The sequence below is a fragment of the Lissotriton helveticus genome, chromosome 10, assembly GCF_964261635.1.
Source record: "Lissotriton helveticus chromosome 10, aLisHel1.1, whole genome shotgun sequence".
Classification (NCBI taxonomy): domain Eukaryota; kingdom Metazoa; phylum Chordata; class Amphibia; order Caudata; family Salamandridae; genus Lissotriton; species Lissotriton helveticus.
In genome coordinates this window covers 679,503,052-679,529,042 of record NC_136071.1, presented here as the reverse complement: position 1 = coordinate 679,529,042, position 25,991 = coordinate 679,503,052, and the positions used below count along the sequence as shown (strand labels likewise).

At 46.3% G+C, this 25,991-nt stretch overlaps 1 protein-coding gene across 1 annotated transcript in view; it reads left to right on the top strand.

Annotated features, from left to right (window-relative positions):
* The first annotated feature begins 367 nt into the window (after nucleotides 1-367).
* Nucleotides 368-25,991, top strand: part of XYLB (xylulokinase) — a 1,059,043-nt gene continuing 1,033,419 nt past the window's right edge. Inside the window, exon 1 of the mRNA XM_078664347.1 lies at nucleotides 368-491. Within this exon, the coding sequence (XP_078520473.1) occupies nucleotides 444-491 (48 nt within the window). The 5' untranslated portion in view covers nucleotides 368-443. The remainder of the gene's footprint in view (nucleotides 492-25,991) is intronic.

Here is a 25,991-nt window from a genome sequence, read left to right as displayed (position 1 = left end):
TTAACTTCATTTATCCATGATTAGCGCGTGCCTTTAATTGGATAGCAATTAGGGAAAATGTGCTTGCCTCTAACTTGCATATGGCTGAAATATACGAGTAAACGGAGGGGGTACAAAAGAAAAATCTAAAAAAAATACAGGAACCTGTACAAAAGAAATTAAAAAGTCTACTACTGATAAAGAGCTGGCAAGTAGATTATAAGCATGTCGCAAAATAAAAAGCAATCAATAGACGTTTAAGTTTACCCTGCGACAAAACGGCGCAGAGTGCTTCAAAAAATAGCAGTTTTTGCTAGTTACTAATTTACTTCGAATTGAAAAACATCCACCAGCGGGAAAACCGGGTGGACTGCAGTACACAGTTTGCTCTGACTTCCCGGAACCCAGCAGCAGCCACAGACTATCGGCAGAGCAGAGAGACCCAGCAGCATCCTGCTCGGAACATGGACTCCTCTGCCAAGTACCTGGGCTTCGACTTCAGCACCCAACAGGTAAACAAACAGGTTCTCAGAGTCAGGGTTAGGGACTCATTGGTTCACGCAGGGAGACAGAACGTGACGATGTTTGGGGTGCGACACGCAGTTGTGTTTGGTGGCGATTTCGAAAATGTGGCACCTCAGACCCTGTGACATTAATGTCAATGTAAAAAGCCCTCGTGCGGCGAGAAAGCCAAGACGCCTTTTTCAGGGCACTTTGTAACCTTTACTTTCTGTGCACGATAAGTCAGACATCCAGGCGCGGGATCTTAGTTTCAGTTTCCCATTCAGAAAAGGCAGGGAGCATATACTGGATTTCTTCTTACAGCCAGGGAGAGGAGTTTAAATTATGAGTTAGTCCAGGACGACAGTCGATTGAATGAAGAAGGATATAATAACCGAAAAATCACAGAAATTAAGTAACACAAACATCTATTTAGAAATGCGTCTCGCAGCAGAGGGACACGTTTCCTGCCAGCCCTCCTCTGTTGTCTCTTGCTGTCTGCTTCCTGATCGTTGGCAACTGTGTAGTAGCAATGCTCTCTCTCTGCTGCCTCGAACAGGATGTACGTCTAAATTGCCAACATTTCAGTGCAGTCCGGCATATTTGTTTTGAGTCACATGATACATGACAAACTTAGAGAACGCGCATCACGTGATACTCCGCATGTTTATTTTTTTCGCTGTCAAAACAACCTTTCAAAGTCCATTTTCATGCGCGTTTTTGTTTTTGTAGGAAATATAAAGGTCATTCAGGCGTTTGAAGTTAATTCGCTTGTGGGGAGTTTCTCTAGCTGAGCATGAATGGTATGTTTTCTTCAGATAGGCATCCATACAGGTCAAAACAGAACCTCCTTATATTTTACTTGAATGTCTACATTCACTATTCCCTATGAAAAGGAAACATGTGGCAAGTTAATTACTAACAGAGCGACTCTTCCTAGCTCCCTTCATACAAATATGCTCAAATGCCCGGTTACTCACCGGTAATATCCATTACTCCGAGTCCTGGTCTCCCCGTCCTATTCCTGACAAGTGAGCAGCTAGTCTGCTTTACAGAAACCCCTACTTGTATAGCGCACTACTCACCCGCAAGGGTCTCAAGGCGTTTGTACATATACCGCTGTGGAACCCATCCTGGCTGTCCCTGTGAGGTGTCCACTCCTGGGCACCCCCGAGGTGAAGGCCAGGCATCCTTAGCGTTGTGGGGGCCGTTGTGGAGATTAAGCAAGCTATTGCCCAGAGTTGCAGAGTGGGACTCCATGATTGGAATAGGCAACGAGGCGAGAATTATCAGGTCCGTGGAATTTTTGAGCTCAAGACCCACCGAGGCGGGGAATTGAACCCTGGTCCCGGGCTAGACCTCTGCATCAGGGTCTGCGGCTCTAACCATTGAACCACACTTCTCCACTACCTAGCTGAGCTGTTTGCACTCCCCCCTAGGATGACGTCACCATCACGTGACTACAAAGGGGGAAGTGCACCAAGAAACATCCTGATAATACCAAAGAAACCAGAACGAAAAACAGACAATCACCCAAAGAAAACCCAAACCAGGGAGGGAGGGAAGGGCTCAGGAATGGGACGGGGAGACCAGGACTCGGAGTAATGGATATTACCGGTGAGTAACCGGGCATTACCTCCTCGTCCTGTCTCCCCGTCCCATTCCTGACAAGTGAGCCCATACCCAAGCACACAGTGATTGTAAGAAAAAAACAGACCAAACAGTTTGAGAAAAAACAGGTCCAGTTTTAATCAACAGAAAAAGTACAGATCACAAATCATGTACCGCAGAAAGGACACTAGCCCCAAAAGCAGCAGAGGCCGCCATCCCCAACTGAAGCCGATAATGGGCAACAAACGTATGGGGAGAAGCCCACGTGGCAGCATTGCAAATGTCCCTCAAAGAGGCCCCCTTGAACATGACCCAGGAGGAAGACACGCTCCGAGTCGACCGACCCTGAACAGAAGAAGGCAGAGGACAGTGGGCAGAAACCACAGCGCCCCTGACCCAACGAGACATGGTGGACAAAAAAGGCCGAAGCCCCAGCCCCGAGAGACCATAGGTGACAAACAGGGAATCCACCTTACGTAAACCAGCCGTACGCTCCAAGTAGATGCGGAGAGCCCTCAGCACATCCAACGAATGGAGGAGCACCTCCTCAGGAGAGGCAGGAGCCGGAAAAAACACTGGGAGAACAATATCCTCCTGACAGTGAAAAGAAGACACCACCTTAGGAAGAAAGAACTGACTCGGACGGAGAATGACCTTATCATCGCAAAAGCGCAAGAAGGGGGGGGAAGCCATCAGCGCCCCAATCTCACCAACCCTCCGCCCAGAAGTAATGGCCACCAGGAAAAAAACCTTAGCAGAAAGGAACTTCAGGGCCACGGAGTCCAATGGTTCGAAAGGAGGACCCGTCAAAGCCCGGAGAACCAAGGGAAGATCCCAAAGAGGCACAGGAGAACGAGAGACAGGACGCTGAAGCAAGAAACTCCGCAGAAGGCGAGCCACCAACGGGGAGACAGAGGAAACAGAGGAACCCCGAAAAGCCAGAATGGCAGCCCACTGGGCCCGCAGGGAAGAAATCGCAAGCCCCAAGACGAAACCATCCTGCAAGAAGTCAAAAACCTTCACGGCCTCACAGGAGGCAGAAGAGAGACCCCTCCCAAGACACCAGGAGGAGAAATTCTTCCAGTGACGGCCATACGACTTCAAGGTGGAAGGACGCCGAGAAAGCTGAAGGCATCGGGCAACCTCAACCGAGCAACCCAGATCCAGCAAACTCAACCTCTCAAGTGCCAAACCCCCAGCCGGAGGCGACGCAGGGAGGCAACTCCGAGAAGAGGAGCCCGCAGTGGAGAGGGAGACAGGGGAAACCGCCAATGTGGGCAAACAGAAAAGGTCAGCAGAAAGGGGAACCAAGACTGCCGAGACCATTCCGGAACCACCATGAGAACCTCCGCCCGATCCAAACGAATCTTCCGGAGGACCCTCGGAATTAAGGCAAACAGAGGGAAGGCAAACAGCAGACCCCTCGACCAAGGAATCGAGAAAGCATCGGTAGCCCATGCCAACGGAGAGGGAACTATGCTGCAAAACCGAGGAAGAAGGGCGGACTCCTCCGAGGCGAAAAGATCCAGCCAAGGAAGGCGGAACCGGAGGACAATCAGATCGAACAGATCCGGGGACAGACAGGGGGACACAGAGGAGGGGAACACCCTGCTCAAAGAATCCGCAGGCCCATTCTCCTTCCCCGGAAGATAGACCGCCGTCAGAGACAGGAGACACGACTCGGCCCAAAGGCCGATCTCCCGGGACAGGAGAAACAGAGCACGACACATGCCCCCCTGGTGATTCACATAAGAACGAACCACTTGATTGTCCGTCTGCACAGAGACCGCCCGACCCCGAAGGAGATGAGCGAACCAAAGAAGAGCCAGAACGGCACCCCACCCCAAAGCACTGGCATCCGTGGACAACACGACCACAGACTGAGGAGGAAGGAGATCGAACCCCCGGGAAAGAGAGAGAGGGGACAACCACCACTGGAGATCCGCCCGAATCCCCGGAGTGACAGGGATCAGAGTCTCGCAGTCCAAGGAAGAAGGATCCCAGTGCGACAGAACATGATGCAACAGGGGGTACAGATGTAGCCTAGACTAAGGAAGGAGATGCAGAGTGGACGCCATCTCCCCCTGACTCCGTAACCAGAGATGGGCAGAGACCCGGGACTGGGACAGAAGCCAGGAAAGGTGACGAAACAAAGTCAACTGGCGTTCCTGTGAGAGAAAAACCATGTCCATGTCCATGTGGAAGAGAGCCCCCAGGAACTTCAGGGACTGGGAGGGCACCAGGGAGGATTTCCGGTGGTTGATAAGGAACCCAAAGGAACCCAGCAGAAGACACACCTGGTCTACATCCGACAGAGCCTGTGAAAAAGAAGGAGAGACAATCAACCAGTCATCCAAATATGGAAACACCAGCAGACCCCTGGAATGAAGGATACCCACCAGAGGGGCCAAGAGCTTGGTGAACACCCTGGGCGCCGACGACAGGCCGAAAGGGAGCACCCGGAATTGATAGTGAAGGGCCCCCACAGCAAAACGGAGAAACCGCTGGTCCTACGGATGGTCAGGAACGTGCAGATACGCATCCATCAGATCCAGGGACGCCAGGAAGCCACCAGGAAGAACCAGAGGCAGGATGGACTGGAGAGTCACCATCTTGAAAGGACGATGGAGGACGAAGCAATTGACCCGCTTCAGATCCAAAACAGGACGAAGATACGACGTGTCTTTCTTGGAGACCAGAAAGAGAATTGAATAGCAACCCTGGCCCCTCTCCAGCGGAGGAACCGCCACAATAGCCCTTTTTTCCAACAGGAGCTGCACACCTGCCAACAAAGCATCTCTTCGCAGAGGAAGACGGGGCAGGGGAGTCCGAACAAAAACCGGAGGAGGAGGAGAGGAAAACTCGATCCGGCAACCTTCCGAAACAGTCTGAACCGCCCAGGCATCCGGAACCGACAACCACTGGGCGCGGAAGAACTGGAGGCGACCACCAACCGGCAAAGGCAGACAGACATTGAGAAGAGGAGGAAGCGGGGGTGGCAACACCGGCAGCGGCCCGGGGCTTGGCACTTCCAGGGGCCCCCCGGCCACGACCCCTGCCACGAAAGGGCTGAGAGGCGCCACGAGCAGGAGGCCCAAAGGCGCGACGGTAACCAAACCCACGACCCCGAGAAGGGGGGCGGACAGGAGCCACCAGCTTGCAGTTCTCAGCAGACTGCTTGATCATACCCTCCAGCTGAGGACCAAACACCTTGGAACCATCAAAGGGCAACTTTAGGAGGACCGACTTCTGGGAAGAGTCCGCCTTCCAGGAACGCATCCAAATATGATGACGGGCAGCAATGGAAGCTCCAGAAGCAGCCGCCGCCGCCCCCAAATTGTTGAAGGAAAGATCCGACAGGTAACGCACCTGCAACTCCATCAGAGAAAGAAGAGGCGTGGCATCCTCGCCGTCGTTCAGCAGAACCGACAGGGACTGAAAATCCTTAAGGAGCGACTGAACCATATAGTTAGAATACGCAGGCGCCCGGACAGAAAAATTGGAAGCAGCATAGGAACGCTTCACCGCCCCTTCAACACGTTTATCCACAGCGTCCGCAGGAAGGGCGTCCTCAGAAACAACCAAACCCTGAGAGGAAAGGCCAGCCATCAAAATGTCAACCTTCACAGCCTGAGGGAACTCAGCAGCAAAACCCTCAAGAGGGTAACGCCTGGACAGGAAACGAGGAAAAGTAGACTTGTCCACCTCCTTCCATTCGTGAGACAGCACATTGCACACCGCCCCATGCAAAGGAAAAGAGTCCGGAGCAGGCTGGACATACTGTGTAAAAAAGTCATCCTCTACAACAGCATCCGCAGGAGGAGAGAAGTCCAAATTGGACCGCACATGGGTGAAAAGTTCAGCGAGCTCAGCACCCTGAACAAAACGACCACGGACACCTTCATCATCATCAGGACCAACGTCATCCACAGGAGCAGCCAGTGGATCCAGAGAAACACTAGGCAACTTGGGAGGAGGCCCAGCCGCATCCCTAGCCAGGAAAGCAGCAGCCACAGCCTCATTAATAAGCAGGCGCAGGGCATCCAGAGGGGCCGCAGAAGAAGAAGCTTCAGAAGCCATGAGACAACCAAAGACAGAGTGCACAGCAGCCAAGTCCAAAAAAGTCAAAAACGGGCACAGACAAGGACAAAAAACAGCCCTGAAGGACCCCATATAAAGGCCTGAGGTCCCGAGCACCCGGGGGCGGAGGAAACGTGGGCCGGCATAAAAAGCCCAGCCTGTCGCCAAAATCGCCCCCAAAAGCACATGAACACAAGCGCGCCTCACCACAAGCTCCACAAAGCCCCAGCCCGCTAATGCAGGGCGAAAAACGGGTCCGGAGACCACCCAGGAACGGCCGCTGAAGCAGGCCAACACACCCGGTGAGTGAAAGTGAGCGGGGACGGCCGCTAACGCGAACCGCGTATAAATGAAACGCCCGAATACAAAGGCAGCGCGAGGGAAACAAAATCTGAAACAAAGGCGGCCGCTAAAGCAGGCCGCCGTACAAACAGCACAAATAACAACAGGGGAACTTACCCATATCCAGGCAACTCCGAACAGCACAGCCAGGCAGACCGGAACGTAGAGTTCCGAAAAAAAAGAACAGGATGTTTCTTGGTGCACTTCCCCCTTTGTAGTCACGTGATGGTGACGTCATCCTAGGGGGAAGTGCAAACAGCTCAGCTAGGTAGGGGTTTCTGTAGAGCAGACTAGCTGCTCACTTGTCAGGAATGGGACGGGGAGACAGGACAAGGAGGTAATGACAACTGACCTAAAACCTGTATCGACAGAGCCAATAGGTCTGGCTATTTTGTAAGTGAACATTTTTCTTCACTGACTGGCGTGTATGTGTGATTGTATGGCATACATATGTCAGCACACAGACGTGTCTTGCATGATCATACCGCAGCGCACCACCGACCGCGCTAGGACCAGTAGTGGAGAAGTCCCAATACGGACTTTGGTGCTCCCGAATGGACCCATCAATAGAACATTTGAAATCACAACCAGTAATCAGTATTGAGACTTTCTGATACGAATGACAGACACCAGTTATAGTTAAAACATTTATATAAGAGATTAATAGGTGCGTGTAATACATGAAATATGCCATCAATAAGTTTAGCAGCAAAGGTGTACAAATCAAAAGTACCAAGAACTCAGTAAAGTTCTATATGAAAACCAGCACACATTTACTTTCTAAAGGTAGGGAATAGGGAGGTCTCCAATGCAGAGAAATGCACATCCTTTATTTGGACTTTAGACAAAGACTTTCATACCGTAATACAATAATATACGGTTCTCCAGATATTACTTCACCATGCCACACACCCATCATCGAAGCCTTTTAGCGCTGGTGGAAGCCAGTGCGACCATCATTTTGTCGCCAAGATGCCTACGGGTGAACATGTGCTTTACAATTGCACACTATGACCGCCTTTGATTCCCTCACTACCATCCGTGCAAACGTGCCCCTATCTCTCCATAACCCCTCTCTCACATACATTTTATCTGTTTCAAAGTGTATCTAATGCGTGGCTTTACTTATCCACTTAGCTTGCCACATAATACAGATCTGTTATTTCCAGCATGCCCTTTATGGCGTCAAAATTGCCCTAGACAAAAATCCGATATCTCTAGAAATCTCTGAGAAATCTCTCTGTAAAAAAAGTAAATATATATATATATATATATATATATATATATATATATATATATATATATATATATATATATATATATATATATATATATATATATATATATATATATATATATACACACATATATATAAATATATATATATATATATATATATATTTTTCTAAAACACAACCTATTTCAGGCTTTTTCCCGTGTATGCATTGTAAAGCTTGCAAACACTGCAAAAAGCGGACCCGATACGAGGGAAGGCCCAATGACCCACAGCCGACCAGGAAGATTAAGAAATTTCTAAATTGCAATTCAGAATTTGTTATTTACTGCCTGGTTTGTCCCTGCTCCAAGAGATACATAGGGAGTACCATCAATGCAGCAAAAAAGCGTATCCTGGAGCACATGCGTGCCATAACAAACAAAGATAAAAATTATCCTGTGGCACGCCACTTCGAAACCCACCATAAAAGTAATAGGGACCTATTAACTTTTTTCCTCATTGACCAACTTGAGAAGAAGGAACGAGGTGGAGACAAGATTAGATCCCTTAGGGCACTGGAGTCCAAATATATTATTGATCTCCAGACCATGCAGCCGAGGGGACTGAACAATGACGAGGAACTGTGGGTACACCTCGAATAACATCACGGTCCGAATACTGAATGTAATAAGGTTCTCCAGTGATAGCTGATACCATCTGTAATATACTGGGAGAACTAGCATGTAAACGAAATAAGAGGTAGATAAATTACACCTTGAACCTCTCTTATGATCAGCAATAGGTGATTCATTAATAAGGTCATAGTTGCCCATACAGGGCGAGACAACCAAAAGAGAATGACAAGCAAACGAAAGGGGTATGATAATGTTTGATAAGATCAAAAGGATATATAACGATTTGTACTACCATTACTGCCTATTTAGTGCATAGAAATGTTGGCATGTTACCCATTTAGACACCACCTAAGATAGAGGTAGCACGTCTTTATAGAAGCCAAGCAATGATAAATATGGGTTCTGCAATGAAACTGACAATATGATGTAACTATCATAGTCGTCAACTATGTTTATATTCACGCTAACTGCGCTCTGTGATATACATGGCACATTAATTGTTTACATTGAAGTGGATATCGATGTCAGAATCTGTATAACGATTACCTTTTGTTGCTACTTTCTTTTATTAATAATGGGAATACATGCGTCCTATATATGACAACATCATGTACTTATGGTGGTACAAAGAACATGTTTTTAATTGCACGTGCACTTTATTGACACCATTCCCCGTGTATACTAAGCTGTAATTTCACTGCTGGCAATGCTTATACATTGAAATATGGCCGCCATCATGAACTTGTCGCTCCAGTCCTCTGTCTATGTTGATAGGGAGGTGGGGATATAATGGTGCCTTTTTGTATTCACGGGTTGACACTGAGGAAACCTAATTGGTGAAACGTGTCTGTTGTCTTGGGGGTAGGGGGTCTGCCATTAAATTTATTTTCAAATCACAGCCCACGAGTGCCGTCTACTTTCGTTGAATCTAACGAGTGTGTTGGAGGAATATATATATATATATATCTATATATCTATATATATATATCTATATATATGTATATATATATATATATATATATATATAGCTCCTGCTTGTTTTCGTTTGCGTGAGAAGCACTCGAGCGCCAGCACGGGGCTCCAAGCACTGCCCAATCTCTGTGCAGGAAGGTGGGTCAGTCAATCCCTTTCACAGTTCCGGCATCATGACACTGCCGACGCGTTTCGAATAAAGCATTCTTCTTCATGGGCTGATGATGGCAGAAAAACACAAACCAGGTGGTATCTCCATTTATGCACGATACCGCACCTTCTTTCTGGCTGATCTCTTTGATACTACGCTTGGCATTATGGGAGTTCAGTGCGTATTAATATCAGAGGCTGGCGAGGGTGTTATTCACAGCTCTAAAAGGATAATAAGTGGATGCCGGCTTTAGATGGCAAGGAATTAGAAGAATGACAATTGAATAACGGATTACATCCATGACTGATGGTGAATTATGGGACATTGAGGTCCTGCACATTAGCTATTCAGGCCGATGCAGGATTGCTGTTTCCTGATTGGTTGCAGCCCCACCAATGGAGTGTATATTAGTTTAAAAGACTGAAAGCTGTGCAGATTTTAGAAATGATTTACAGCACTGAAGAAGGCAATGACCAACATGCATTTGCGAAATAAATCATTTTAAAGACCCCCGTGAGTGCTTAGAGTTGTTGTGGAACAAGACGAACTCACCTGTCTTCGGATGCACCTGCCGCTGAGGTGGTGTTTTGGTGTTTTTGATATATATATATATGTGTGTGTGTCACTCCTCCATACCACCCTCCCGGACTGGACGACACAGTGCCTTCTGGGAGTTGCAGTTTATCCATGGACACTGAACTGCTATGGGTGTGACGACATCATTAGGGGGAGGAGTATCGAGTGCTGGAAAGTATTTGATACAGGTGGGAGCTTATGGGTGAAGGACATTTTTCAGTGTTGGGCGCTGACGAAGGCTGAAGTGCTGAAATGCATTCGCCGCCACTGTAACAGACGAAATAAAGCGAGCTGTCTTTCCAGAAAAACCCTTTGGCCTCGGAGTCCTTCTTACACGGAGGGGATTTTTCCGCAATATATACTGCGCCTGCCAGGGACGTAGAACAGATGGCCCTGCAACACTAATGGTCCCGGGAGGAAACACTGGCAACTTGCTGTTTACAGCTTTGTGAGGTCGAGGTATCGACATTTCCGGTGACCGCCAGCAATCATGGAGCAATATGGGAAGACTGAGGTATTTTACCTGCATTGGGCGTGAAGTCCGCATTGACTGCCCCTACCCTGTCTGTTGTTCTGCGAGGCTGGATGTTGCAGCACAAGGGGACCAAGGGAGACGGCCGTGGCATGCCCTCTGGATTGAATACCTCACAACCTACCTGCAAACCAGCACAAACCAACCGTTTTTCCTCACTCCTCCATACCACCCTCCCGGACTGGACGACACAGTGCCTTCTGGGAGTTGCAGTTTATCCATGGACGCTGAACTGCTACGGGTGTGACAACATCATTAGGGGGAGGAGTATCGAGTGCTGGAAAGTATTTGACACAGGTGGGAGCTTATGGGTGAAGGACATTTTTCAGTGTTGGGCACTGACGAAGGCTGAAGTGCTGAAATGCATTCGCCGCCACTGTAACGGACGAAATAAAGCGAGCTGTCTTTCCAGAAAACCCCATTTGGCCTCTGAGTCCTTCTTACACGGAGGGGCTTTTTACGCAATATATATATATATATATATATATATATATATATATATGTGTGTATATATATGTATATCATTTGCAAGAGGGGAGGTAGAGAGCTCTGGGTGGTGCTCGGGTTTGTGTGGAGGGCAGCTCCTGTTGGAGCGCTCTCGGCGCCGGCGACGCTCTGGATCTGCTCGCCTCGGGTGTCTGCTTTTCTATCGGAGTCTTTGGGCGTGGGATTGGCACGGTGCCATCCGCGCCGAGATTGAGGGGTTTTGCCATTTCTACAGCAAAGTAAAAGCAATAATTATGCGTCACTCTATGGCTGAAAGGGTATTGTTTTGACTTATACTGGGTGATCCCTTGTGTCTGAACAAAGCTATACCTCTCTGAAGAGCTCTAATTAGAGCAAAACACTGTGTCAGGGGTTGCTTTTGCTCATTTCAGGTTGGCTTGGTTGGTATTTTACCAATTCAAAGCAGTAATACTGTGCCTGGAGTGGTAAATGGCTTTTGTCATTTTACAGCTCGGCATGGACAGCACTGTGCTAGTCCTATGCTTTAAGACTTTGCTGTAGAAATGGCAAGATACTCTGTCCTTTTCTGTCTCGGTGTGGATGGCACTGTGCTAGTCCTGTGCTTGAAGACTTTGGTAGAGAGGCGAACATTTGGGGTGGGCGGATCTGGAGTGTCGCTGGTGTTGATGGTGCTCTGGCAGGAGCTGCTTTACTCCTGGGCTTGAGAACTACCCAGAGTTCTCTGCTTCTTTTTTGCATAATTTATGCATCACTCTACACCTGAAAGGGTATTGTTTTGTGTATATGTATATAATATATATTCAGGTAACATTTTTCCTTCACGATCCAATGTTTCCCGAATCGGAAAAACAGAACAGACTCCTCTTTCTATTGTGCAAATTTGTTTATTTTAGATTTTCTTGCGCTGTGCCGCTATGATTCGTTTCGGCCCATACGGGCCTTGATAACATGATGTGCTGACAACACTTCCCCATTTTTAAAGTGCCAGTGCATACAACAAATAGCAATGACAGACTATCATGTTTTGCGACTGCGTACAGAAATTTAGTAGCAAGTATATATCAACTGTTACATTGTTTTGAATGTTACAATAGATTAAATTGTGTGCAAATACGCATAGTTATAACTGTATAAATACAATAAACAACACACATGTACATGACATTATGAAAAACATCAGTTCATCCATTAAAATTGCCCCTCCTTCGTAGCCCACTATGTACCTGTTTATTGTATTGCTCTCCTTAAACCATTTGTCCTGTAATTATGCGATTATACCTGTTTTGTATTCTTACTTGATGTCGATATTGCACTTGTCCTTCCTTCCATCCTTTTGTAAAGCGCTCTGATATCCTTCGGGATCTTGTTTGCGCTATATAAAACTTTATAAATAAATAAATAAATGCACCAAAGAGGATCGAGAAGGTAGAAACGTTTTGCTTTACAATGCATTTGAGGATTCTCTAATAGTAGTATTACTTGGGATTTAGTTGTTCTCACAGCTTTATTCACACATATTAGTTGATACATTGTATGCCAGCAGCCTAAGACCGAATGTCCTTGATTAAGACAGGCGCTGGGGAAAGTCTCAGGGAACATTATTGTCACAGCCCGATTTCACTTCTTTACTTAGAACAAGAAACAGAAATACTAGTCATCACATGATATATTTATTTTATTTATTTTTATTTAAAAGGTTATATATGGCGCTGGCTAGACCCGAAGGTATCAGAGCGCTTTACATGGGTATCAGACAATAAATTGCAGGTAACAGTTTTACAATGGTTACACAGTTATTAGAGCATGGCAATTTTAGTTACAAGTAAGGTTGAGACAAACAAAAAGGAACATATAGGTAGGGGAAAAAGCTGCAAGGTGAGATATTCCGGGGAGTGGGGGGGGGTAAGAGCAGGAGAAGTAGACAGAGAGTGGAGGAGGGAAAGAGGAGGGGAGGGTTAGAGACGCGGCATGGCAAGAGGAGGGGGAGGGTGACAGGGACATAAACCAGTAGGCGAGTCAAAGCTGCGCCCAAAGTCCAGAAGCTGTGATCCCAGGGGGAGAGGTATCATTTCCCCATCTCTGTTGTGAGAGGCTTCCTAAGCGCAGTGGACTCTCTCAGAGGGGTCTCTGAGACTCCAAGGCCTATTTACTGGATCCTTCCCCAAAAAGGGGAGAGGGAGTGCTTTGGCAAGGGGTGCCATACTATACCTCAATTGTGAGTGGCTCCCTTGGCGCTGTGGACTCTCTTAGCGGGTATTCTGAGACTCCAGCATATATAACTTGGATCTTTCCCCAAAAAGGGGGGAAGGAATACTTAGTCAAAGGGCACAAAAGGACAGGGGGCTAGGTGGTGAAAGCAGGTAAGGGGAGATATTCCGGGGATGGGGGGTAGGAGCAAGAGAAGTAGACAGAGAGTGGAGGAGGGAAAGAGGAGGGGAGGATTAGAGACACGGCAAGGCAAGAGGAGGGAGAGGGTGACAGGGGCACAAACCGGTAGGCGAGTCAAAGCTGCACCCAAAGTCCAGTAAGCTGTGAACCCAGGGGGAGTGGTATCATTTCCCCATCTCTGTTGCGAGAGGCTTCCTAAGCGCAGTAGACTCTATCAGAGGAGTCTCTGAAACTCTAAGGCCTAATTTACTGGATCCTTCCCCAAAAAGGGCAGAGGGAGTGCTTTGGCAAGGGGCGCCATACAATACCTCAATTGTGAGTGGTTCCCTTGGCGCTGTGGACTCTCTCAGCGGGTATGCTGAGACTCCAGCGTATATATCTTGGATCTTTCCCCAAAAAGGCGAGAAGGAGTGCTAAGTCAAAGGGCACAAAAGGACAGGGGGTTAGGCGGTGAAGCGGGCAAGGGGAAAGATTCAGGTGAGAGGGGATAGGAGCAAGGAAGTAGACAAAGAATAAAAGAATGCTGAATAGGAACAGATAGATAGGAGACAAGGAAAAAGCAGAGTCACAGAAATACGATGGGGGGGAAAAACAGGGAGATGGGGAGAAAAACTGTGCCCAAAGTCCGGCTCGGTAGGTGACGGTCAGGGGATGAACCAAGGCCGATATCCTCAATAGCTGAACAGAGCAGCTCCACCGGGCGTCAGACATAGTGCTCGGACTCCGCTGTCAGGATAGGGATCTAGGCTGGGAACTGCCAGAGCTGTTCCTGGTCTTCGGTACGGGTGTCCAGTGTTTTTTCAAGGTCATCTGCCCTCTCCCCAATGTCTGTTACCTCCTTTCTGATTTCCTTATTAAAAGTCTGGCCGTCAGATTTAAGAGATCCAATTTCAGCTTTAATTTCCTGCAGAAATTGCATCATAATAGGTTGGGTGAGAGGATCATCGGGGCTTTCTGATGAGGACGCCATAGATGCAGAGGCAGTGGGACCAGCTTTGCTCCACAACGAGGTGACAGGATCCTCTTTTAGGGACAGTGTAGCCTCTTTGCCTGCCTTGTTGCGTGGCATGGCCCTCCAGGCAGCAGCACTCCCAGAGAGGAGTTATGGTAGAGGGATCCAACCAAGACCCTGCTTGCTTCAGAGCACAAAAGCAAGCCACTCACAAGAAGGATACATACACCACCAGGATAACAAGAAGACGCCTCCAAATAGGAGTAGTGGCTGTGTAGACGTGAGGGGCAAGGCTACTACCCTAATAAGCGCTGGTTGCAGAACCTGTAGCAAACATATGGGTGAGAGCTGGCAAAGGGCCCGTCGCTTCTCAGGGCCTAAGATGGAGAAAAATGTAAACACAGATTTATGATAGCTTAAGCCCAGATTCTAAATCGTTAAAATAAAGAAAAGGGAGACAACTCCCACAACCCCCTCATTGTGATGTTTTTCAAATCATCACTTCATCTCTTTATTATAGCACGTCATTCATAAACTTTGATTATTCTCCTTGGATTCTCCCAAGTACTTCAGGTCTTATATCGATCATTTTGCATTTCTTTAGCCTTCACATCAAGTCTCTTCCTTTTTCGTCCTCACTTTGCTGACAGCTTCTTATACTCACAGATCCATACATTTTCTTAATGAAATTCTCTTGCAATATTTTAGCAAAATAAGCACACATGTAATGCCGATTAGCATATCCAAGAAACGTGTTAAGGAAATTTTAGATGTTCTTCACATACACTACCAACCCACACCCCTATCATCAAAAAGCCTCTTCTAATCAATCCAAATATAGAACCTAACCCTTCCCATGCACCTGACTCTTCCTGCTCAGTTAGTTTGTGCATCTTTTTGTAATGATAATAATGTAGACATCAAGCAGTTAGTCTATGCAGAGAGTATAAGCACAGCATTTCTTCGCATGAATGACTTTGCAAACTCCACCCTCCTTTGAAAAGAGTAAATCCAACACAAGGAGATTTTGCATAATCATAGCTCTAATTTCCAGCAATTCTTTATTGATAACTGGTAGTGCTCCTGCAGTGTAATCCGATACACCGATGTGAACAGATTTATAATCTTTACATCATTTACAGCCAGATGCATCAAGCTAAAAACCGGTCGCAAAGGGGCAGATTCTCAGAATCTGCCCCTTTGCGACCGGTATTTTTGCATTTGGGATGATGCATCCCAAATCGCAATTTGAGAATTCGCTAAATTGCGATTGTTTGCATTTAAGGAATCTCAAATAGAGATTCCTTAAATGCAATGCATGAAAGTTTCAAAAATAGCGAATTCGCTAATAGGGCACGCAAATTACCACGAAGTACAACTTCATTGTAATTTGCAAAAACTTTGAAAAATGCACCAAAGTGCATTTTTCAAAGTTTCATGTTGCGCACACACATGCCCTAAGGGCATGTGTGTGCGCAGCATATGTGCACAGATCAATTTCAGGGGTGCAACAGGGTGTCCTTTGGACACCCCTGCAACCTTGAAATCGCAATCTCAATTTGCGAATCGCTAATTGCGATTCGCAAATTGAGATTGTCTTCCCAATCATTCCTATGGGCCTCTAGGCCCATAGGAATGAATGGGGAGGTATTCCTTAATTGCGACTCGCACCTTGCGAGTCGCAATTAAGGAATTCTAAGAAATTTCTATTTTTTAAGCGATTTCTTCTTGCATACCATTTTACTATTCCTTATTAGCGATTCCTTATTTTTCGCTAATAAGGAATCGCTAAATGGATGCTTGATGCTTCTGGCTGTTAGTGCCTCTCCTATAGAAGGTATGAGTGCTCCAAAATTGTCACACAAAGTCTGCTCAAAATTATGCTTGCTTCATTTTATGTTTCGCTCAAGGGGGAAATCAAACTTGTTTGTGTGATAAACCTTAGGAAAAACTAGGGCTGCCTTTCAACTATCTACCTAATTATGCGGCTACTAGAAGTAAGTAAGCTGACTTAGCACACATGCAATAGATGCCTTTTATGCTTACCTACAATTTTGATAAGTTTTCTCCCTCAACTAAATAATTATGCTCCCATTCACTCCCTCCCATTTTCTCAACAGTCTCACTTCCCTCTGACTGCCTAATTATACATAACATTCCATCTTTGTGACATCAATGCTTAATCTTGGAGGTGGTTCCTTTAAATTCACCTTAGCCTTTCCAATAACATGTTCCGCACCTGTCTTCCCTTCTCTTCGTCAGTTCTTATCCTCTCATTTAGTTCGTCCACAAATACCCATTCATCTTTACTAATTTCACGGTTACCTTATGTATGATCTGGTTGGTGGCGCTCATGTTCGTTACAGGTGAAAAGAATTTCATTATATGTTCATGCTTTTCCCTCGTCTTGACCCTGTTGTAAGAATGCTAAACATGTTTAGTATCCCACAAAATACAGATGTGCACCGGTTACAATTGGCACATTTCTAACAGATTATCACAATCGTAACAGAACAATTTAATGGAATCCTGTTGATAGAAGAGATTTAAGAAAACAGAGCATGAAGAGGAGTAGGACAAAGGTAAATTAGAGTATGCTGCTCCCTCAGCCTTGGAGGCTGGAAGGTAGGAGCACACAAAGCCTTTTCACATAACCAGCTAGAATTTGCTAATGTACATTATAACCATACACACTCTCATGCTGTGGGATGTGTGAGACTTTACTATTGTGTGCAGGTGGGGCAACTACAATCTTAGGGGTGAGTTTGTCAGAGCGTGAGGGATATCGTTTATAGATAAACATTCAACCGTCATCCAAATATAGAAACGTAAATGGCAACTGCCAAACTTAGAAGCAAAAATATTCAGCATGGCTGCGGCATGATAGCTTAAACCGGATAAAAGAAATCTTAGAGTCTTAGATGATGATGGTTATTTTTCTAGGTTCTACCCTATCATTCCTACCCTATCTCAGAAGCAATCATGATTTTTATTCTGCGTCGGCTGCTTTAACTCGAGGCCTAAAGGAGCTACCGTCCTCTGAATTTACTCTACCCTACCTCTATGACTGACCTTTCAGCATTTGTCAGTGACCAACATGAATGTACTCTTGAGGTGCCTTGTCTTTGTCTCATGGAGGTTTGTCAGTGTGAGTCAGGAAATCATCAGATTCAAAGTAAATTTTTTTCAAGGTAGGTCCAATCTAGGCTTGAATACCTTCGGTTGACCTTCCTCTCTCTTTTAGTATTTGGAAGTGGGGAAGTCTAGGCTTTTATCCATAATATCAGGTTTGTTAGTCTGCACTGGCTCTTCTAACTCACTATTCTCTCATCTCTCCCACCTGCTGTGGGAGATTTGTATCCAATTCAGCAGACCAGCGCACTTGATGGCAGTGTTGGTGACCAGGATCACCAGGTAAGGGCCTCTCGAGTGCTCCTCCAGCAAGATTTCCAAACATGTTTGTTGAGATTAACCCAGTCACTGTGGTTTGAATCATGTCCGGAAGAGTCGCGTGCAGCTCGGTTGACAGCATCGACCTGATGAGAGATAGAATGCACCATATCAGAACTGCAGTGCTGGAGAACCAGATCATCTGTAATCACAAGAGCAGCTGCAGAAACAGGAGGAATTCGCATGGCTGTCCCCATCAGCACTTTGTGAGGAGACAATCCAGCTCGTGCTCAAGGAGTACACCGGATAGTCATTAGCACCAAAGGAAGAGCGTCAGAACATTTGAGCAATGTAGAGGCACATACTTTAGCCATTTTAGCTTTGATTGTTCCATTCAGCCTTTCTACAATGCCTGATGCTCAGGTCTATAGCTACAGTGGAATTTCTGGTCAATCCCTAAGGCTGTACACAGTAACTGCATTACCTCACTCTTAAAGTGAGTTCCTTGATCTGATTCCACATGAACTGGCACCTTGAATCATGGTATTAACTCCCACAACAATAACTTAGCAACAGTTAGACTGTCACATCCCCTGGTGGAAAATGCCTCGACCCATCATGAAAACAGGCACACAATAACAAGGATGTACCTCAGTTGGTCACATTGGGGCCTCTCCACAAAGTCAATTTGGAGACGATTGAAGGGACCATCAGACTTCCCACTGTGGTTCATGGTCACCACAATTCTTTTGCCCACATTCTGTTTCTGACAGGTAGCACAACCCTAGCACAAACTTTCTGCTATTGATAGGAAATGAGGATCAAACCAAAAAAGCCTGGAGGTGGATACTATTCTCTATCTACACCACGGCAGGTAAGAGGGAATCGGGGAGAACTTATTTCCCATCACTGGATGCCCAAATGTCACTGACTTCCTTCACACAACCTGTCTTCTCCCCTTTGGCCATCTTTAGTTCTGGGGAAGTGTGTTGCAGTTCACCCAGCCCATTGAAAGTATGTGCAGTATTCAGTAACATATTGGAAAATTCTCTCCTTCTGCATTGCATGTTTTATCCATGTAGACGGTGCTGGACGCAAGCTTGCAGTATTGGGCAATTTCCTCTGTATAGCGGTTTCCTCTGTTGACAAAATCACTGACACTCTTGGTTGCAGCACACATCACCACATCAATTTCTTTTGGCAACTGCAAAGCATCCAACAAATTTGAGAAATACAATCCATTCCAAATTGGAGTACCATTAGAGGTCATGAAACCTTGCTGTGACCACAGCTGCCCAAAGTCATGCACAACTCTGAACCCATACTGGCTGTCAGTGTATATAGCGACTTGTGAGCCTTGTTATGTTATGTTATGTTATGTTATGTTATGTTAGCTGGTGTTTTATTGAGCGCTCAGCTACTCGAGCAGAGTGTCCCGGCACTATCAGACCCATAACAACAGAGCCCCGGCGAAAAGGAGGAGACTTATTGGCCAAACAGCCACGTTTTGAGCTCCTTTCTGAATGACAGTAGGCTCTCACTCTTTCTTAAGGGCAATGGGAGGGCATTCCAGGCCCGGGGCGCAAGATATTTAAAAGACCGCCCACCGTCCGAGCACGCCTAATTACCGGGACCGTGGTCAGAGACAGTGACGCTGAGCGCAAGGCTCTGGAGGGTAGATGAAAACCAATTCTCTTCCTCAAATAGAGGGCACCAGTGCCATGGAGTGCCTTAAACGCCATGGTGAGAGCCTTAAACTCAATGCGTTTCTGAATTGGCAGCCAATGAAGAGACTCCAACAGTCCCGCAGCATGGGATCGATGGCCGAGGCCAAAGATTGCCCGTGCGGCCGAATTCTGCACTACCTGCAAGCGTGAAAGAAGGTACTTCGGGAGACCCAGGTAGAGGGCGTTAGCTTAGTCCAGCCTTGGTCCTATCATAGCTTGGACCATGGTTTTCCCTTGGGCGATGGATAGGAAAGGGAGGAATTTCCTTAGCATTTTCAGTATCCCGAAACACTGACCGACCAGGCTCAGAATCTGTGGTTTAAAAATAAGACAATTGTCCATCCTAACAACAAGATTCCTAGCCACTGAGGCCACAGCAGAAGGAGGAAACATATCCGCCGGCCACCAGGGATTCGGAGGACAGCCAAAGAAAAAAACCTCAGATTTGTCCGAGTTGCATTTCAGCTGGTTAAGTTGAAACCAGGAAAAAACTGCACCAGACAGCTTTTAATACGATCCCCGTTAAAGTCCATATTTTTCCCACATGTGAAAAGAAGCTGAGTGTCATCAGCGTATGAGACAATCTGGGCGCCAAATGACTCAACCAGCGCCGCCAAAGGGGACATATATATGTTGAAAAGAGTGGGGCTTAATATCGACCCTTGGGGTACTCCCACCTCCAGAGACAGCACTGCCGCCGAGTACGGAGGAGCCCAGACTGTCTGTTGCCGGTTAGAGAGGAAGGACTTAAACCATCTGAGCACTGTTCCACCGACGCCAATCTCCAAGAGTCTAACCAATAGGCGGTCGTGTGGAACGGTGTCAAACGCCGCAGAGAGATCGAGCAACACCAGCAGAGCCTTCCCTCCGGTGTCCTGAACCTCCTTAATAGCCTCCGCCACCTCCAGCAGTGCCGTTTCCGTGCTCATATTCACACGGAAACCGGATTGGGTATAATGCAGGACACCGTGTGACTCAACAAAGTCTGAGAGAACGGACTGAACATGCTTTTCCGCAACCTTAGCCAGGACCGGGAGCAAAGAGATAGGCCGGTAATTAGCATGGATGGCGGGGTCCAGAGAGGATTTCTTCAAAAGATCAAGAACCAACGCCTGTTTCCAGGCAGGCGGCACTATCCCTGTCTCCAATGAACAATTTAAAATCGGATTAACAATGGGGTTGATGACATGTGCCACTTTGGCTAGAAACTTAGCGAGGCATGGGTCCAGCGGGGAGCCAGATTTCATTTTAGAAAGAAATTCCAGTGAGACCTGAGGCTCAATGGGAGGAAAGCTAGACAAACTGGGCTGTCCCGAGTCAGATAAGGAGGAATGGGGTACTGGATTAGACACTTCCCCTATCACAGCAGATGGAAAAGTTGCCTGGATGCTTTTGATCCTGTTAGCAAAGAAGCTTGCCATTTGCGTAACCCAAGGTTCTGAAAAGGAGCACTTCGGAGTGATGGAGGCTGGCGATGTGAATTCCTTCACAATCAGGAAGATCTCTTTGCTGGAGTTGGTAGCCTCCTCAATCCTTCGAGCAAAATAGGCTTTCTTGGCAAAATAGATTTCCTTGTGATAGGCCTTAATACAGCACCAATAGGCCTCCCTCAATGGTTCCAGATAGTTTGATCGCCATGCTCTTTCGGCCTTCTTGCAGAGCCGTCAACTGGTATTGAGCGCTGGCGAACCATGGAGCAGACGCTCGAGTAGAGTTCTTAGAAGTCCGTTTAGGCGGTGCCAATTCCCCCAAACACTGCGTGAGCCACGTTTGAAAGCGGACTAAGTCCTCCTGTATGTCACCCGTCGACGCACAGGGATGAGTTAACAGATATTGTTCAATCATATCCGGTGTTACTCGATGGAGGGCACGGGACATCCAGGGCTGACACCCATTGTCCCTAATAGTCAGGGTGGTTTTATACTGGATATTAAAGGTCACCAGTAAATGGTCAGACCACAACACGGGAAGGAGGGGAGCCACTATAATAGGCATAGTGGAGAAAATTTGATCCAATATATGCCCCTTGTTGTGGGTAGGAGACACTACATAGGGTGACAAGCACAGTGGAGTAGTGATATCTAAGACTTTGATGGTATCCGCAGCATCCGCTACATCGAAATGAATGTTAAAATCGCCCAGAAGAACGAAGTGTTTAAACTGTACACTCATTACCGAAATCACGGAATCCAGCCCCTCGTAAAACGATCCGATAGGACCTGGAGGTCTGTAGACCAACAGACCCGCGCAAGATTGGGCGGGTGAAAGTGTCAGACAGAATCCCAATGCTTCTGCCCCAGGGATGTCTTCCCTAGGTACGATAGAACACTCATATCGTCTGTCTATCACCAGCGCCACTCCCCCTCCTTTACCTGTGCACCGGTCTTTCCTCAACATAAAATAGTTAGAAGGCAGGGCATTAGCTACATCTGGACTTGAGGCTTCGCCAAGCGAAGTTTCCGTAAGGAAAAGGCAGGCGGGATTAGAATCTGAAAGGTAGTTAAACAGATCCTGAGCATGTTTGCTCGCAGATCGAGTGTTTAATAGGGCGCAGCTGAAAAAGCGTTCAGATGATCCCCGTCCCACCGTCGGGGTGTCATGATGCCCTGACTCAGCGGGGCCACTCTCTGCCCACACTTTCTTCAATGACCACCCACAGCCAGTGCAGTGGAAATCCCCCTTAAAACAGTGGTCTTGGACAATGCAGCCTCTATTAGTACACTGTCTTAAGCCCAGGAGGTGTGCTGCAGAGTAGCCACGGGTTCCTCCCAGGTGCTGTGTCCAAAGGTCGCCCACCCGTCCGCACCCGTCCGCCTCCGGGATGCTGACGGGCGCAGACGGGCTTTCCTTAGACGCTCCTTCGGCATGGGTTAGGCTCATCCACTGCACGCGTCTGCTGCGCGGAGCCATCCCGGTCTAAATTTATACTTCCCGCCCGTGAGGCAGCAAGCCTAGTCCGCAGACTAGCAAGCCTGCCTCACTCAAGATGGCCGCCGTACTTTTGCGCAGCCTCCCCGTCTGTCCCTCAGCTCCTAATTGGCTGAGAGGGGGGCGCCCAGAAGAGCACGGCAAGAGGGTGGCAGGGGAAGAGCGGCGCGGCCACAAGTGATGCAGGTAGGTGCGCAACTACCCCCAAATAGGTAAGAGAGCGAGTCCTCCACACGATGAAATAAAAAGTACAGAGAGAGATCTCCCGGCATTTCGCCTCAGGAGAGAGGAACAGTGGACAATTAAAACAATAGCATGAGTCAAAGACACAGTGCAATGCAATTTAAAACAGTGCGCAAGGAAAGTGCAAAGACAATTTATTAAAAAGCTAGGTATGTATAGCTCACTCCGACAGGCATCCGCCACGGGAGTCTAGTTAAAACAGACTGATGCACTGCAGGCTCTGGTAAGGGAAATTAGTTTGGCTACTTGCGCAGACATTACATGGCACAAGTACGACTCTGCTTTCCATACACACAGCATACGCAACTCTTAAAATGCCACATTGGTCTCAAGCAGGACCCATCAACAAAAAGGGTAAGGTAAGATTCGGGATGGAGAACATCCACTATGTCGGGTCTCAGTTATGTCCGCAGCTCTTCAACATTAACACAGTCATAGTCAAATTCACCCTCATTTCCTTCCTCTGGGGTCTTCAACAGAGAAGCAGGGTTTAGTGTGTTATATTTCCTGATGGAAATATTTTCTGCTGCAAAATGATTCTCTCATAGCAGGTTAGGAGACTGTTTGTCAAATGTTGGCTTTGGGTACATTCGTAAACAATAAGAGAGAGAGGGTACAGAACTGGAGCCACTCTTGGACCCTCTGATAAACAGTACAAAACAACAGAAGAGTGGAGCCAAAAACAATAGAGAGCTAGCAAAAAGAGTCAGTCTTTTTTTCTAAATTAACCCTCACTCACCAACCTAGTTGGTGACATGCTTCATCATTGGGTTCCCACCAGAGAGGCCGAGTGCCTCTTTGGTGTGCTTCAAAGCCTGATTACGGCAGAGCAGGTTTTTGATTGTGATGGTGCAGATCCTGATAGTGCAAAAATTAAAATTACCTTTACCAATCCAAAGGTTCATTGGTGGAGTGGTAAGGCAAAGTTAAAACACTTAAGGTGAGGTGGATGGAGACTAGGTAAATTGGCCCATCACATCACTATGTGGTGATCAAAATGTGGTCTACATGTTTCAGCCTCACAAATGCCATTAGCAAGGCTTTCTTCAGGACCCAATGCCACAGCAGTGTACACTTGCTAAGGTGCACACTAACCTATGGCTTCAATAAGACAGCATGACTTACGGTTATTGTTCAACCTTCAGAATTCCTGAAAGCAACATTACTATAATGCGTGGGACACACTCACACCATGGATCCTGGCGGGGGACAGTGGATTGTAGTCCACCTCACCTTAAGTGTTTTAACTTTGCCTTACCACTCCACCAATAACTCCAGATGGGAGTTGTTAGAAAATGAGACAGATTTCAATGGAATATTCAATAAAAAAACCTCTATAGAAGGGGCCAATATATTTGTTCACTGTTATAAACTCCTGAACCTAGCAGGGATTCAACTGATTTCCAAGGAACAAGCAAATGTAACAACTACATACACTGCAATAACGTAATAACAGGAAATGTTTTGACTCACCCATCATCAGGAAAGAAAATCAAACTTCAGCACACCAGTGATTGTAACTCAAAGAATGCAATATATTGCATAAATGCCAGTCTGGCAAAGCTTATGTAGGGAAGACTGAGCGCAAACTGAAAGTCAGGATAATGGAACATAAAAGTAAAATCAGTACCAGAAGCACAGCATCTACCCTTGCAACACATTGGGAGGAGGCTAAACACACTATTTCTCAGTTGAGGTTTCAAATCATTGAGACAATGACGGTCCGCCCAGCATTTGATATTACCAAGAATCTATTACAAAGAGAAATGTTTTGGATTACATTTCTAGACACCATGATTCCATCCGGGTTGAATGATAGGCTAGACATGAGTTGTTTTTTGTAAGATACATTTTGCGTTGTAACGTATGAAATAATATTATTGCTGCAGGAGAAAGCTTCTGGAACAACATGCACTTGAGTTCACTGTGGTGGTGTCACTATGAGCATGATTTTGGTATTTTCCGTCTTTTTATTAATTCCTATTTATCTTTCTATTAATTTGTTCATTCTAGTATGGGACTATGGAAACATCCGTTCTTTTTGTATATCATCAATCAGATTTTGTTTTTTTGTTTATGTAGGTAAACAGTTTAGGGTCATGAAGGTATGCCGAGCGCTCATATGTAAATAGCTCAATTGCATTGCTGGTTTTCTATGTTTGGTTTTGGGTTCTCTTGATTAAACACCAATTCATTGTTCATTCCCGCATTGTTCATTCCCTCATCTTACAAATAAAGTTACCTCAACATGATGAGCTCATTCATTTCGTTTCGGCTTACTGCCATACGGGCTGAGTGTATTTCGCCCGTATGTTTACATTGTTACTACACGTTCGGAATAGGTGGCATGGGGGCATGGTTTGCATCGAATGGGCTCTCAAAATATATTAATTGGACGATTTATCATTTCTAAGAATATCTATCTGCATTCAGCAATTCTCTCCATTGAGAGGTGACATTTGCCTTAAAAGATGGCGGCTATTATTGTTATTCACTAAGCATCTATTTGCAGCCCTTTGTTTTTATCAACTATCCTGTCGTTAGTTGCTAAACAATCTAGCACGTCACTTCTGGCTACATAAGCACTGTCATATCTCTATCTTCCTTCACCTTGCTTTATAAATAAAGCCACTTCCATCAGCCACTCGAACAGTTTGATCAACGTGGATGTACATCGACAGATGGCTTCATTTTACGGTACGGCGTGATTCGGTTCTCTTACCGGTAACCAGACTCTTCAGTATTGTTAGGTTGGGACTAGTTCTCATGGTATCATGCTTTCCATTGTTGCAGGGATCTGCATGTCATGACATTTATCTGAGTTGAGGATAGAACAGTGGCTTGATAAGGTGAGACCTTGACAGTGAGTTTGATGACCATTACATTATGCACCTGACACAACTCACTGATAGTTGTTTGTTGTTTTTAGCATCTCGAAATATCGACGATATCACAGTTGGGAAACATGTTGAGTTTTACATACTATAGGAGGTGAGTTACTGAGAGGATTGGGATAGCCCCATTGATGGAGTATTTTGAAACATTAGTCCATGTGCTTGCTTTCGGATTCAGCATTGTTCATTTTTTCCAGGCATAGGTTGAATTCGCATTATAACACCTGTGATAGAGGTATTTCAGTTGTAGGTCCATGTTACCAGCTTTCCTCGCTGCTATTTTTAAAGTCATCCTACCTTTTCTCTGCTGCTGTTTTTATAAAAGCCTTTAAGAGATTGATATTGTATTTTTCACCTATCCTGTTTGGTTTTTAACATACTTTTTAGATCTATTATTTTTCTTTAC